Genomic DNA, 15,949 nt, shown 5'->3' with positions numbered 1-15,949 from the left:
GCATCCCTGAGAGTTCCCTGTGCCCTTTATTCACTGCAGCAGTCTGGTAGTGGGGGCTGCTGCCTGGGTGTTACCTGTTGCCACCTGTGACAGCATGTGGCCCTAAGGCTGCACACCTTGCCAGACCCAGATGGGGACTGCATGGCCATTAGAGGCATCTGCCCCTCTGGGCCAGCTGCCAGTGGCCTGAGGTTGCACAGGTGGCCTTTGTGCAGCACTACTGCCATGTGTGCCACCTCCCAGCCATCTGGGCACCTATTACCTGGAAGATGTTCTCAGTGTGGTGGCCTGCTTTGAACTGTCAAAGTATGTCCTCCTGGCCCCAAGTGGCCAGGAGGTCAGCCACCTCCAGGTGGGTCCCAGGTGCCAGCTCTGAGCAGGCTCCTCTGTCTGGGTCCTGCCACTTGCCTCACTAGGAGCAATTCTGGTGTTACCTATTTAAAACACTGCAAAATCCTTGATAAAAAAAATCCCAAAATCACTCTGTAAAATACCCCCAAATCCAAGTAAAACAAAAGACCACTAGACATATATATAGAGAGAGGGAGACGGAGAGAGAGAGAGATCAAATCAGTTGGGCAATGTTTTATTGATGTATTTCCAATTCTAAAGCAATCTGGAGCCTACCAGGGAGTGCCTCTATCCTCATAATGAAATAAATTCCAAATATCTATACAGTTTGGCATTGACTTTTGGCTTCTTTGTCATAGAAAAATCAGAGCTACCCCTACCATCTTCACTCACCAGGATGTGCAGCACTGAGTAGCACTGATATGTCAGTGCCCTGCCCCTACCCTTGCCCCCACACTCACAATCCACAGCCTGCCACCCACCCCAGTCTCCTCACTCCTGACCCAGTGGGCCAGATACATGGGTGAGGGGTCTGGGTGGTGGGGCTTGGAGGTATGGGATTTGTGGATGGATTGTGGGGGGACTATGGGTGTGGGGAAGCCTATGGGGGCCTTCTCAGGAGGATCCCCTGCCCCCTGCAGGGCATAGCCCCTAAGCTGTACCTCCACAGGTCCACACTCTCTCAACAGGGGCCACATCCCCCCAACAGGGGTCAAAGTCCCCCAACAGGGACCTCATGCCCCCTGCAGGGGCTACCACTTTCCCTCCTGCAGAAGGGCCCCCCTGCCTGGCCCCAGTCCCCAGTCATCCCCCTCATTCCCCTGGCCAGTCCCAGCCCCTGATCCCTGCCCTGCCTGACCCCAGCATCCATGCACTCACTGGCTGTAAAAGCAGTCGTCGGTGCTGTGTGTGACAGCAGGGAGCAGCTCTGGCCACCTGGCACCCAAGCTGCCACTGCTGCATTGCCAGAGTGCAACCCAGCTGGCAGGGTGCCATACGGTGCTGTGGGCTGTTTGGCAGCTTGGGGCCCCTCAGGCTGAGTGGTGCCAGCCTCCAGGGGACAGCTGGAGCTGCCAGACAGCACCTGACATGGTGCCCTGCTGAGCCAGGCTCCACCCGTGTGATGTGGCAGTGGCAGCACTGGTGCCAGGTGGCTGGTGCCCTTCTGCCCCTCACTGCACCACACCATGCAGGGGTAGCTCTGCCATTAGGCCCCGAGTGGTCTCAACTACCGCTGCTACTGCTGGTGAGTGTCGGCTGTGTGGGGGGCAGGGCTGGCAGGGGAGCAAGCAGGGAGTGGGGGGAGCGATCAGGGAGCAGGGGCTGTGCAGGGGAGTGATCAGGGAGCAGGGGAGCAATCAGGGAGTGGGAGTGGGAGCTGTGCAGGAGAGTGATCAAGGAGCAGGGGCTGGGCAGGGGAGGGAGTGGGGACAGGGCAGGGGAGCAAGGAGGGAGCGGGGGCTGTGCAGGGGAGTGATCAGGGAGCAGGGGAGCAATCAGGGAGTGGGAGTGGGAGCTGTGCAGGAGAGTGATCAAGGAGCAGGGGCTGGGCAGGGGAGGGAGTGGGGACAGGGCAGGGGAGCAATGAGGGAGCGGGGGCTGTGCAGGAGAGTGATTAGGGAGTGGGGGGAGCAATCTGGGAGCTGGGACCCAGCAGGGGAACAATCAGGGACTGGGGCCAGGCGCCACCCCCCATCGTCCCCTCTCCCCTCCTCCAGCCCCACTCCCTCCCACCCATTTTACTTACCTGACACAAAGCCGGGTCCAGGTTCCTGCAGCCTGCACTGCTGCTTGCCCCACATGGGCAGGTAGAGTGTTTCAGCCCTAGGGCAAGGGCCAGCTGTAGTGATGCTCTGGTTGGCTACCAGAGCATCTCTGTGGAGGAGCGAGCCTCCGGTTGCCTCAGGGCACAGTCCTGGACCATGCCTTACTCCACTGTTTTGCAGTGGGGGTTTTTTTGCCTCCTGGATCCAGGGGTCTAATTTTGCCCCACGCTGCAAATTTGCTGCATGGGGAATGTTTTTGTGTTCCCACATGTGCGGTGTGCAGCATCTCAAAGGAGTTTGAGATGGTGCAAGTGGCATGTGAGTGCTCGTCTGGACGCGCCCATTGAGATGAACTTATCTAGGTACCTGTTTAATGACTTCTAACAAATATATATTTTGTTTCTAAAATGGCAAAATAACTTGTTTGAATGATTGAACTCTGAGTATTTGTCCTATATTGTTTTAACACTTGGTATCTTGAATCTGTTAATATTGTTATTTTTAATCACTAAACACATTTAACTTATTAACAATTAATCAGCAGTTTTTATACTTCTTATTTAGAGTGAAAAGATGTCACCTGGTAAAGTCAGCTACCAAAGGGTTTGCTCACCTTATGGAAATAACCTACATTTTGGCATACTGTGTCCCCTAACAGTTAATAATTCCATCTGCTGTCCTCAGTATCCAGTTACATTTGATCCTAGCCCTGTCTTGTGCATAATGGGCAATCACCAACCTTCTTCCGTGCCTAGGCTCTAGATAATTCTTTATTTTTCTCCCTGTTTCTGAATAACCTCAAACAGCCCCAACAAGAATGATGTTTCTATAGATAAGGGGCTAGGCAGGGCTTTGAAGACTATTTTACTGCAGATTTATGGTGTGATTTGGGGTAAATCTTTGTGCCTCAGTTCCCCCATGTATAAAAGGAGATGATAGTATTTCTCCACTTCTTTGAAGTGGTTGGAGAAATGCAAATACTTTAAAGGATTATGAGGCACACAGAAACCATAGTAATAAGGGCCATATAAGTACCTAAGATGATTATTATGTACAAAAAGAACTTTGTTCTCACCATTTTGCTTTTTTCTATTCAGAATAAAGTTTTCAGTCACAGATTGAAATTAGAACCTAATATTATTAGGATTGAAAATCTTTCAAGTATGTATTATCATTTTGAGATACTTACAACACAAAGACACATCCTGTTTCTGTGAACAGGGGGAAATGCCTCTAAAACCATACACACACTAAAATTTTGGCCAGGCCTCTAAATTGAGTTTAATGGAGAAGTCTTACCTGAATCAGTTCTGGTAATGTTCCAGTGGTAAAGGGGGACAGTTTGGTCCAAATGCATAGCTCATATTACCTTTCTGTAAATGAATTTATAAAACAGCAAAATGGTGTGTGTGCTAAGATCTGACATCTTTTCCTGCTAACTGTGTAATTCTTAAGTCCTCAGTGACCTGTCTAATGATAGGCAGTACTGAATCTAAGCATTTATTAATATCATGGTCTGTAAATATTTGACCTAATAATTCACATTTAGAAATGTTTTCTGTTTTAGCCAAAATCACAGACTTTGATTTTATGCTAGTCAGCAGCATACTTAGTGTCATATATTGTGTCATAGATAACATTTTCATCTGATTGTTTTTAATACAGTGAAAAAATAAGCAAATATTGTTGCTTTTCTAAAAAGCTGTTTCTTTTTAATATTCCACTAATATGAATAAAGTGGATATGATACAGCAGTTGGTTAATGATTTCCATGCTCTAATAATTTATTCTGTGCCTTCTAGACATGTCATTTCACAACCCATCTGGACTGGGGATTGCAGCTTTAGGTTCCACCTGGTAGTCAGTGAAGTACTTGTTTTCTCACATGAGATGAGATTAGAATGACTTATGGCACTTACTGTTCTGTAACATGTTGTACATAGGGAGCTTTTGGTGCTGCTTTTGTAGCAGATCAGAAATGTCTGCAGGGGACTGAGATCACACCCAGATGACATCCTTGATTTTAAATAAATGAAACCCATAGCTAACATAACAGCTATGGTTAGCACCGGAGTCACAAACGTGGAAAAAATAATAAAGGCCAACTGGAAAGTAGTTCTAATGTACAATCAACTTATTTGACAGAGATGCTGCATTTAAAAGGTTTTAGAAAGAAAGTTCAAGAACCAGAGCTATTCAAATAGATTTGAATCTGCACATAACCTTGAAATCATTGGAGTATGAAATCTCTGAGGAAGCTATATACTCTGTCCACTTGCACATATTTTCTAGCCACTTCTTGTCAGTATAAACTAAAATGTTATCTGTTTTGAAAATTGTATGTGTGTGTGTATATATATGTATGCATACACACACACACGCACACACATATATAGATATGCCCATTCCTAGGCATGCATCTATCTTAGGGGCCTGAGGCAGAGCAACAAGCCACTCCTCGCATATCCTTGCAACAGGCACTGGTTCCACAGTCAGGGGCATGCAGGGAGTGAATCACTGCTCAGTCCTGATCCCTGGCCCTGCACTTTCACCACCTGGTGATCCTGTGGTCCTGCGCAGGCAGGGCGTGTGGCTGGCTGGATGGGATGGGGCCACAGGTGGGTGGGGAAAGGCATCCTGCTCCCGGATACTGCTCCTTGCCCACCCACAACTCCATCCCATCTGCCTAGCTGCAAACCTGACCCACACAGGTCCCAGGTCAGTCTCCATGGAGACTCCATAGACTGACTCCCTTTCATTTGGAATGGGCTGTGGTGCCAGGTAGCAAGGGAGGTGTACCCCCCCAGTGGCAGACACTGGCAGTGGCAGCTAGAAGGAGCTGCCACTGTGGGGACTACCAGGAGGCGGAGTCTGGCTGTTGCACTGCCCCTGCCTGCTGTGTACTCAGGGGCACCAGAACTAGCCACACACGCTACAGCGTGGGCTGCTCTTTGCACCTATGCTGGGTGGGACTGAGGGACCTGCTGCAGGCCAGACAAAATCCCTCGGCAGGCCAGATCTGGCCTGTGGACTCTATTTTGCCCATCCCTGATCTATCTTCCACAAGCATGGTAGAGTCATTAGCCTTCCTTACAGGCTGAAATATCAGAACAAGAACAAAACATGCCTGTAAAAGACATTTTATGGAATTTATTATGAACCCTTTGTTTTTGAGTCAGTTTTGTAGCCTATGATTTAAGAACTATATTACAGAGTCATGATACCTTTTAAACTTTCCTTCACAGTGACTTCAAGTGTGTCACATGCTTCTCACAGATTTTTCCTAAAGTCTTTTTTTAACTGTTGTAAGATCCAATATTAGAAGTGGAAATTGTCTGTCTGTAGATTTTTTATCTGTTCTGTCTAGATGTTTGTGCTTTTTACTATGACAATACTAATATCTTAGCATCTGCCAGAAAAATCTCCCCCAGCCCAAACACGAAAAGTTATCTCTTGACCTGTAGCTTTTTTGAAGAAAGTCCTCCTGCAATGTTTTGTGTGAAACAATGTATTTAAAAGGTGCTAGTGTGCAAAATTGGCATGGACAAAAAAAACAGCAGGGCTTTTCTAACAGATTCCTCTGTGTAGTTTTTAAGCATCTCTCTCAAATGTAATATTTCAACCATACTGTAGAAGGATAGTGTTGCACTGGGAATTAGAATCATTTGGTGTTATGTTTTTCAAAAGTTATTTTATCTTTGTTCAGTTCTCAGAAGTACTAATATCTGTCTCTGTTTTCTAGGCTCTTCATTGCCAACACAGCCACAAATGGTGGTGTATGCTAACTGTATACCTCTTCATTTGTTTGAAGAAAATATCTTTGCATTAGCTCAAATGGTAAGGTTTTATGGTCTCAGAAAAATAACAGCTATTTTACAATTAAGACCCCCTCTACATGTGCAGGTGAAGGTGTGATTGGAATTAGCGTGTGATCCACACAATCATGCCTCCTGCCATACCAGACAGGAAGCATGGTTGTGGGACTGTGCATTAGATCTAGTCATAGTCATGCCTTTTTGCCCAATCCTGGGCTTTCCCTGCATTGGCAAGAAGCAGGCTTTCACAGATGGGATCCCCCTTTGCTAAGGGAGCTTCCAGCCATGGGGGTCAGGCACAGCTGGAAGCAAGAGTCCTGTGTCTAATGGGGCTCTTGATCCCAGCTGTGCATGTGGGCCCTGGGATTTCATGCACCCCCAAGCTTTGGGGATGGCAGCAGCTGCGATCCGCAGGGCTCAGGGGTTTCAGGCTGGGCATAGTGCAACCCTGCAGCTGGGAGCCACAGGGGAGACCCTGCTACATGTGCAAATTAAAGCTCAGTAGCAACCAGCTATAAACATAGTGCACATTTTCCAGGTCTAACTTTATAGCTTGTTGAAGGCTTTTATGTTGTGATAGCTACTTTGCACATGCAGCTGTTCTTAAGGTAGTTGTACAGTTAACCAGTTAAGTTGCACAATATTTGTAATGTGTATAGGGAGCTTAAGATTGTTATTTAATAAAATGTATGTTGTAAAAAACACCCAAAACCAAAGAACAAATCACCTGGTAATGTGTATTTGGTTTTGTTTATTTCTGAATACATTTAATCCTGGAGGTGCAGTTAGCTGTGTTAGTATTAAATTAAGACTAACGTGGTTGAAGCCTGAAAAAGTTTGAAAGTGCGTGTATGTGTGTGTGTACAAAATAAGTATCTTAATATATAATAGCATCTTAATGTATATTATGGTTAGTCTGTAGGGTGGAAATCTATCCTGCCTTCTACATTTAATCATATTGTTTTCCTTTTCGCTACTGTAGTCTTGATAATTCAGGTTTTTATCTAGTCTGTTTTATATTCTTTACTCCCTCTATTTAAAGTTTTTATGATCATGGAGGTCATGAAAATCTGGACTAAAGCTTGTTAAATTAAAGACTTACTTTAATTATACTAAATAAATTAATATTTATAAAAAGCAAAATAAGAAAAGGTGAACAAATATATTTTTAGAATGAAGATTAATAAATCATTTGAGGTATACTTTCTAATAAACTAATATATTAACAGAAAATAGCCAGTAAATGTTCATTTAACTTGTGAATGTCATGACTGATGAAAGTAAATGGATAGTAGATGTAGTATTCCTTACTTTGGCAGGGGATAGAGGGAGGAGAAGCAGCAGGAATTTGAACTTATTTTTGCAATTAATCATTCAAGCAACCCAAAAGCTATTTACAACGATAGAGGAAAGCATTCTTGAAATAATAGCTTGTGTTTGTGGAAATAAAAACAGATTCTTTTTTCAATTTGATTTCTGTAACTGGCAACTAGACCACTTAAATGCAAGTAGTCTTTATAGAATAAGGAAATGTATGGTGTTATTTTTCTAAAATGTTCTGAAAGATCGGTGTTTAATTCCACTTGATTCCAGGATTATATTCTTTGTTTAAATTGTATTGTGTTGCTATAAGGACCACTTTGTCATCTATAATTTTATACTGTATAATTCAAGTTGTTTTACACTGTTGCACCTAAGATAGTAATACAAAAATAATAGTCATCAGAAAGCAGTTTGGAAGTGGTAGCTTAGTATTTGCATTCTCTGCTGCCCTAAGGGAACTGATTTCCAAACTTGTCCTCAGTCTCTAAGGACAAAGAGATTATTGAAAAAGAGACTTGATAGTCCAGATGGGGTGAGACTGACAAGTCCCTAGATGTCTGACAGTCATTTTATAATGAATCATGGGAGAATGCAGCTTAAGAGAACTTAATTAGATAAACAAGAGTAAAATTTTCTGGATCTCACTGGGGCAAGTTGAGTTCAAGCTGCGTTTGTAGTCTAAGGCTGGAGCTGGCAACCTTTCGCAAGGCTCAAGCCAGGACTACCTAGCTTCCGCCTGATACAGGCTGAGGAGCTGCTGCAGGATGTCAGTGGCTGGCCTGTTTGCTTGTGCCCATGCCAGGGCCTGGCACTTGGGAGCTGCATTCATGCCCCAGCTGGGAAATGGGGACTGGGATGTGTGCAGTTTCCAGCCAGTGTAGAGCTGAGCCAGGGTTGGGCAACTGAAAGCTGCATCCCTTTTGCTGCTGCTGCTTCTTCTGCACTGCGGGCGGAGGGGCACAATCAGGGGAGAGAATGGCAGCAGCAGTTTGCAGTTCCCTGGCCGTGAAACAGCTCCCCACCAGCTAGAAGGTGTGCCCACATTACAGCTGGGCAGAAGCTAGGAGTAGAGGGAAGAAGTAGCAGTGGCAGTGCCCACAGCTGGAAGTTGCCTGGCCCCAGTGCAGTTTCTTGCTGCTTATCATGGGCATGGGCACAGAGAAAGCCCATAAGATGGATCCAATGGCTCCACTGGCCAGAACCTGCCTGCGGGCTGTATGTTGCTGACCCCTGGTCTAAGGAATCTACCAATGGCTATAATTAAATTTTGGAATATTAGTTGAATTATTGGGATGAAAGCTTAGCTGTATTGAAGTCAATGGTTGTTTTGTCATTGACTTAATTGGGGGTCAGCACTTCCCCCAAAGACTTGGCATTTTCTCTTTTGTCCAGACTTGTTAGGGAGTGTGTTTCTATAGCATCCCATAGCTATATTTGGCTGCCTTCTGAAAGGTTTTTTTTTGAAGAAGGAAAAGAAAAAATACCAATATTTGAAAACTGTTCTAGGATGTATCTTAGGCAACAGTTGACTGCTAACCTCTACAGTAAAACAGTTACAATGGTTCCCTTGTAATCATTTCTAAACACAGGCCACTCTTCTGTGAATTATCTGTCCAAATCATCATCAAATGAAATGGTTTGTGGATTTTTTTTCATCCTCAGTTAATTCTCTCCCTTTTCAGTCATGTCAACAAACATAGCCACAATAATCTTGTGGAATTTCTAGTTTATATAGTCACAGGGACAACAGGCAATAAGCAGGAATGGTGAAGAATGCTGTCTGATAAGAGCATTTAAAGAGACCAGCAATTGGTGGTGTCTTTACTAAGCATTAAAAGATATGTTTGTAAAATAGAAACATAGAAGAGTGTACAGATATTCAGACTGAACATTAAGTAGTGAAGGAATAGCTTAAATATTAGACAGTAACTTTTTATGGAATGAACATCCCTCAATCCCATATAGTCATGGACAGATGTACATTTAAAGTGTTTTGCATTCCACTCCAATTTGAAATGCTTCAGATATGGAGCGTTTTAGTGCCATCCAGATGTATGGCCCCCACCTGCCACCCCTCCCTCTGCCACAGGTTGCTCAGTCCTGAGGGTTCCACCTCCCAGAACCCAGAAAGATGGATTCTTCTTGTGCCTCCTGGGCATTGCAGATTGCTGAGGATGGCTGAGCATACAGGAGGATGCTCATTGGTGGTTCGCCCCACTCTTTCCCCTTCCCCTCATGGGGGGAGGGAAAGTAGCAAAGCACTGTGGGATGCTGGAGGACTGAGCAACCCCCCTTCCTGTTTCTTAGAGCATACCGAGCTTTCAAGAAATGCTTCAAAAGGAAGTACTTCAAAGATGTTCCTAATTTTTGAGTATTGTTTTTTAAACACTGGTCATGTTTAAGTGTTTCTTGATTTATGAATATCTGTATGTTCGCTATTTGAAGCACTTCAGAGGTGTTCAGAGCACTTCAAGCATTGCATCTCCCCATGGCCTAGAGCTATTCTTAAAAGTTATGATGGTATGAGCCAAGTTTAGTACTTTTATACATGAATGAGTTTTCTAAAGTAAAAATTGAGATTAAGGGTTTTAAAAAAACAGCCACAGAGTCATTTTACCCCATAGAGATTTTTACAAACCACATAAATGACCAGTTTCTCAGTAGAACTGTACCTTACTATATGACTCAATATAAAGCAGAAGCCAGTGCTTTAGAAGAAAATTTTAAAGATGTCAACCTTTCTTGCTTTATATTCTACTTTATTTTGTGTTTATCAGAAGAGCCTGAAAGCATACATTTATATATATTAAATTAGCTAACACCTTTTGTAGCATAAATTTCAGTATGAAGAGTAAAAAAAATGTAAACACTTCTTATAAATGTACTATTATACTTTTCTGCTGAATAGTTATCTTTGCTAGAAAATGTTTGGAAAAAAGTTGCCAACTGAATTTTTCTTGTTTATTTAATACCCAAAGAAAAATATTTACTAAGATTTGGTGTTTACTATTTAGGTCTATTAGAAAAGAGAGCTTGCCCTCATTCAGATGATCTCTCTTTGTTTTGTAGGCTGATTCTTCTGAGAAGTTGAGACAATATGGCCTTTCTCATATATATAGTCATCCTGTGCTGGTGACCAGAACTAGGTCCTGTCCTTTGACAGTGCCACCAAAACCATCACCAATCCCTCAGTGGAAACTTTTCCGCCAAAAAAAAGAAACCATTGTGACAGATGAAGCCCAAGGTTTGTTTTTTCAAGTCTCATAAACTACTTTTAATTAGCAGTAAATCCCCGTTAAAGTTTTTGTTGTCACAATTGTGAATGTGTATTTGGACAAATTCTAGCATAATTCCAGGAATGAACATCTTATTTTTTATCTTTTTCTTTTTCTCACTTATTCTCCCATGCACAGACTCTTTCATACAGGTGTATGTCTGAGAGGAAGGATAGCTCATAATATCTTTAAGAAATCCCCAAACCTACATTAGAGAGAGCTAGTGATTGACTTAGTCACATCCTAACTGAACAGGCAAAAACTGCAAATAAATAGTGCTATAGGAGCATTCTGAGACTGAGTCAGAAAAGCATTTAAATATACTTAACTTTAAGTGTGTGAATAATCCTACTGCCAGCATTGGGACTCCTTACATACTAGGTAATCTGTATACAGAGGGTTAGTGTTGACCTTATACCCTCCATTTAAACTACAGACCACCTACACTGCAAAACTCTTAAGACTGACAACCAGTAGTAGCTGCCTGAAATTTCTAGGTACAAAGCTGAGCCTCCCTCTTAGTTCACTTCTGTCTGCAGGTTGTTTGGAATATACTGCAGGCTTAAGAACAGGAAATCTTCAGTCAACACTTTCTAGATTTCCTGTTCTTGATTTCCAGCCCTCTACTGGTTGTGTACCTAGTCAACTACAGAGAGACAACAAACAAATTCTTAGGAGGGCTCTCCCTGAGAAATGAGAAGCATAGTGTAGATGGTTTTGGGGAAGGTTGCAAAATAACACACTGATGGGGAGTGGTAGCTCATATGGCTCTGCCTGAGTGAATGTTGCCCTTGATCAACTCTAAATATTAAGGTAAATATACCCTTAGAATTGGTCTGTGCTTTAGGGGATAATTACATTGCTTGGGGATGGATACCCAAGCTAGCTTTAGACATGCTTTTGACAACTTTTGTATTCAACAAAATAAGCCAGATCATAACGAATACAGGATAGTCACTTGAGGCAATATTTTATCCTTAAGAAGAAGGGTAATTAGATCAGGCAGAATACTGCACCAATATGTCTATACTGCTTCTAGTACAAAAGCTAGCTCAGGTCCTCCACAAAGCACTCTGGAATTTCTGTGAAAGCACACCTACAGTACATGCTTTTGCTCTGCTTTGTACCACTGTGGATTACTGGGCACTTGAACAGCTGTATGTCATGTCATATTTTCCTAGGACTACCAGGGCGTAAACAAGCATTTGTGGGGCCTGCCTGAGGTTTAAGCATCTTATTTTAAGCCACCTAAACCAAGAGTGCCATTGGGGTTTGCCATTTGTTGGGAGTGGCATGAGCAGCCAGAGGAAAGTAACTCAAGTGAGGGGCTGGTGGGGCTGGGAGGAGGTTGGCACATCCAGTAGGGGCTGGCAGGTCTGCAGAAGAAGGCCAGCAGGTCTGTGCGGGGAGCTCCCTGGTCTGGAGGGGAAGTTATTGGGGGGTCAAAAATAGCCGCATCAAGGTTGAGATGGGGTGTGGGGGGAGAACAGCACAGCCCTGGGGCTGTGGTATGTGGCTGGCCTTTCCTAGCCCCAGGGCTGTGCTGTGAATGCATGCAGGCATTCACTAGGTCAGGTCTACCTCTTATTGATCTAAAGTTAGTTTACCTCTGAAGTGAATAACTTCTCATCAGGTGTCCAATTTTTAGGGTGACCTAAGCCTTGTGAACACTTGCATGCAAGGGCACTCAGATTGATCAAACCAAGGCTGATATAAAAGTGATACTTATACCTACAAGTGGTTCCAAGTGTCCTAGGAACCCTACTAGAGGCCCTGAAAAACTATTAATGCAAAAGGTGGATCGGTCCTCTTCTTCCTTGGTGCTTTTTTATGACTCAGTCTTGATGGTCAGATTACAGTGTGCTAAAAGGGTCGATATGTTAATGGATTTTCAGCATTAGAATCTGACCCAGCATTCATGTAGATCTTGATATGGATGAAGACTTTTTTTACACATTTAAGTATTTTATTATATTTATTTTTTGCTTTACGTACACTTTTCAGTGCATCCATCTAAGTCTAATACCTCAATTAGTCAAATTTTATTGATCTCAGATGGAATGTTCTTGCTAGAATGAAATAAAAATTGAACAATGCTATCAAGATTTGGTTTGATTGGGTCCTATTGATTTGATTGCTTGCAGGATACTATTAGGGCAAGTCAGCTGTAATGAAGGTTTTAAAGGGGTCTCATGAACAGAAATGATACTGTGAAATCATATTTCAAAACTCCTAGTGCATTCAAATCTTCTGTAAAGCATATGTCCAAAAATAAATTATTTTTCAAAAAGTATAATGAATTGGAACTTTAACAAGTTATGTACTTTTATAATATGCCACATCTTAGCTTGAATTATACCAAGAATAGCCTGGTATTAACCTTTATTTGTGAATATTACTTTGAACAATGTCACTGTTTCATTACTTAGCACACATAAGAGGCTTTACAACATTTTTTTCAGAGCCTATAGTGAAGAAATCTGAGCAGCATATTGAAATTGCCAGTCCATTTTTGAATTACAGACTTAATGTTATCACAGTGCCCACGGATGTGTAAGTACATTAAACTTTCTGCACAGTAATAGAATTTATATGTATTCACTTAGCTGTTCTAATATAGTGTTAACAGTCCAGTTTTAAGTTCTAAATAATAACAATATAAACAAAAAAGCCTTCCTTTATGCTTTCAGTATATGATTATATAAATTAATTGCTCACTCAAGGGTCTGTAGATTTTATCTGACATGTAACTGCATGAGAAAATGTTCTTTTTTAAAATGATGTTTTGCCATTTACCTTTCCTACAGTATTTCAGGCATTGTGCCTGAAAGTTCTGTTCCGTTCTTCCTTCTCCTAACAGACACCAGATTTAGCCTCAAAACATTGATCATACCCACAAATGTCTGAAGGCACAAAACTCAAAGCCCATCAAAATCAATAGTGGTTTTGTTCTGATTTAAGTAGGCTTTAGATCAAGTCCTATAGCATGCTTAGGAAGTTCTTATAGCCGTTACTTCTCTTTTGGTTGTTTCCCCCCTGTATTTCTTATTATAGCATTGATAAATGGAGATTTATAATGAAAATGACCTATATAGCTTCTGAATCTGAGGAGTTATTAAATATTAAATGACTATGTCCTCAATTATGGATGTGTTAATTGAAATTGGTCATGTACATTAATTGTATATGAAAATTGGCTTTATTAGTTCATTTACAACTGCATGCAAATGGCAGAGGCCCACTTTTTCCTTCAGTTCCTCCTTTGTAGCATCCTGCATGATACTGTAAGAAGAATTCATGTAAATAGCTACATATGTTCCTTCTGAAGTACAAGGTGCATAGAATTGCTGTTCAACACTATTTAAATGGAAAAGAAAACATGGAAAAACAGCTTCCATTTTCTGTCATCAATAGGATGTACTAGTCAGGCAATGGATCAAGATTTTTAATTAAAAGTGTGCTTATACTTAGAAAGAAACCCTGCCTCTAAAGATTTGCTTAATAAAAGGCCTCTTGCCTCAACTTTGCACTTTGTCTTTAAGGCATTCTGCCAGTTGCTATATTCACTGGCACGGGAACACTTTCATGTTAACACAAGTTAGAGACTTCACAAAATCAGTTCTAGGCAACAGCTTGTGACAGCATTTCAGCTGCAGTACAGGTTTCAGACCTCTTCTTCAGCCCCAGAACATCTATCAGTTCCTCTCTCAGCTTACTGGGCCTCATGGCCTCTTGTGACTATTTTAGCCAGATTCTGCAGGGAGGCTACCAAATGACTGAGTCAGTACTGTTCACTGATTTCATCTAGCTGATATAGACAGATCAGTGGTACCTCTTGCATTGTTATGCTGTCTCGTCTCAATCCAATTCCACTGTCTACAGCATTGTTGAGAAATACTACAAGATTTAAGGAACTTTACTGGATCACCTCATAATCAAATTCTTCCAGACATTCTAGTTTTAACATAACATGTTGTAATATCCTGGAATTCAGGGCAGCCTGCATTTCTCTACTATCAGGGTCTTTGCACTTTACTGAACAATTCTTCTACTATGTCTTATATTAAAGGAAAGTAAAAGCTGTGTTTAAAAAAACACTGTTAGTGAAGTTGAGTACGCCAAATGTTGCATTAAGGCTTCCTAGGCATTCACCTTCCTTGTCAGCATGCCTTGTGAAGCATTATTTAATTACATGATCAAATACTATTTTTTAAACTGGCCGTCTTCCTTTGTTAGAACACAGAAGGGAATGCTTTGGGAGTGAATCAGGACTGTGTAGTGATTGAGATTGTTGACTCTAAGGTCTGTGGTGAATGAGGTAGGAAACCATGGAGGAAAAAGGACAGCTTGGTGATTAAAATAGTTAAAGGGCCAAAGTGGAAAATTGGATTCTTTTCTTTCTTCTGTCGCAAGTCCTCTGCAGTGCTTGCAGGTCACCTAGTCTCCTCCTGTGAATATTTTGTGTTCTTTCTTTCTTCTTGTCCAACTAAAGGCATCCTGCATCTTCTTTGTAAATTGGATCGTTGCTCTAAAAGTATCAGGTACTATAAAATGTTAAGTATTCTGCAAAATTAGGTCATAGGTTTCTAAAACTGGATACCCCAAATTAATGGACACATTTTTTAACTTTGACTTTAAAGTCTGTCCTCAGTTTCTTGTCTGACGTTTGCTGTAAAGATGAATTCATTAACATTTATGCTTCACTAAAATATTATGATGAGGGCAGCACAGAGAATCTTGTGAGGAAATTAATAGTTCTGAATTTTGTGTGGGGTTTGCATCTTGTGTCTTGAATAATACATGGAGTGACACACACAGTGATGAGGATAAAAAGAACAACTGCAAATGCTCATTCAGGCTGTGTAGTGAATGAGACAGGGAGCCTCCTGGTACTGGCTACCTTATTTTTGAAACTTCCAGCTTTTGAATTCTTAGCTTTGCCGATTTCAAAGTGCTTTACTGGGTTTCTTTTTAAATGTAGTTTTTTACATTTTTAAGTAACAAAATGGAGAATCAGAAGTTTATAGTGTAAACCACTCGCATGCCTTTTCAGTAGGGCTGTGATTTTTAGTAGGTCTGAGATTTTCACATCCACAAAGTAGTCTTCTGTGATGAGGTGACAGAATAACTGGAAGCTGTAGTCAGGTGTCATTTTTTGTATAGGTCTTCCAATAGGAGGTTGAAACATGCCTCTTATTATGGTTTTCAGTTATATGCATAAATATGGTTCCAGATCATTCTGCCCCTACTACTGCAGCTTTTATCTTTCCCCTCCTTTGTTGCTGTCCCCTCCTGGTTCTTGCCAGTCCCCTGATATCTGCCTCTGCTCCCTCCCTTCTTGCTGTCCTCCCTCCCTTGCTATCTTCCCCCAAAACTTTGGCCCTTTGTTTTCCATGTTCCCTTCCAGGGGCTTCTATTC

The 15,949-nt window shown here is 42.1% G+C and overlaps 1 protein-coding gene across 1 annotated transcript in view; it reads left to right on the top strand.

The window, feature by feature from the left end:
- Positions 1–15,949, top strand: part of ADGB (androglobin) — a 360,063-nt gene that overhangs the window by 109,596 nt on the left and 234,518 nt on the right. Inside the window, exons 10-12 of the mRNA XM_019527460.1 lie at positions 5,860–5,954; positions 10,325–10,499; positions 12,993–13,083. Of these exons, the coding sequence (XP_019383005.1) occupies positions 5,860–5,954; positions 10,325–10,499; positions 12,993–13,083 (361 nt within the window). The remainder of the gene's footprint in view (positions 1–5,859; positions 5,955–10,324; positions 10,500–12,992; positions 13,084–15,949) is intronic.

Source organism: Gavialis gangeticus, unplaced genomic scaffold (genome assembly GCF_001723915.1).
Source record: "Gavialis gangeticus isolate Ggan-Ray unplaced genomic scaffold, GavGan_comp1, whole genome shotgun sequence".
Lineage (NCBI taxonomy): Eukaryota > Metazoa > Chordata > Crocodylia > Gavialidae > Gavialis > Gavialis gangeticus.
Note: the sequence above shows the minus strand (reverse complement) of the source record. Positions and strands in the feature narration are given on the sequence as shown.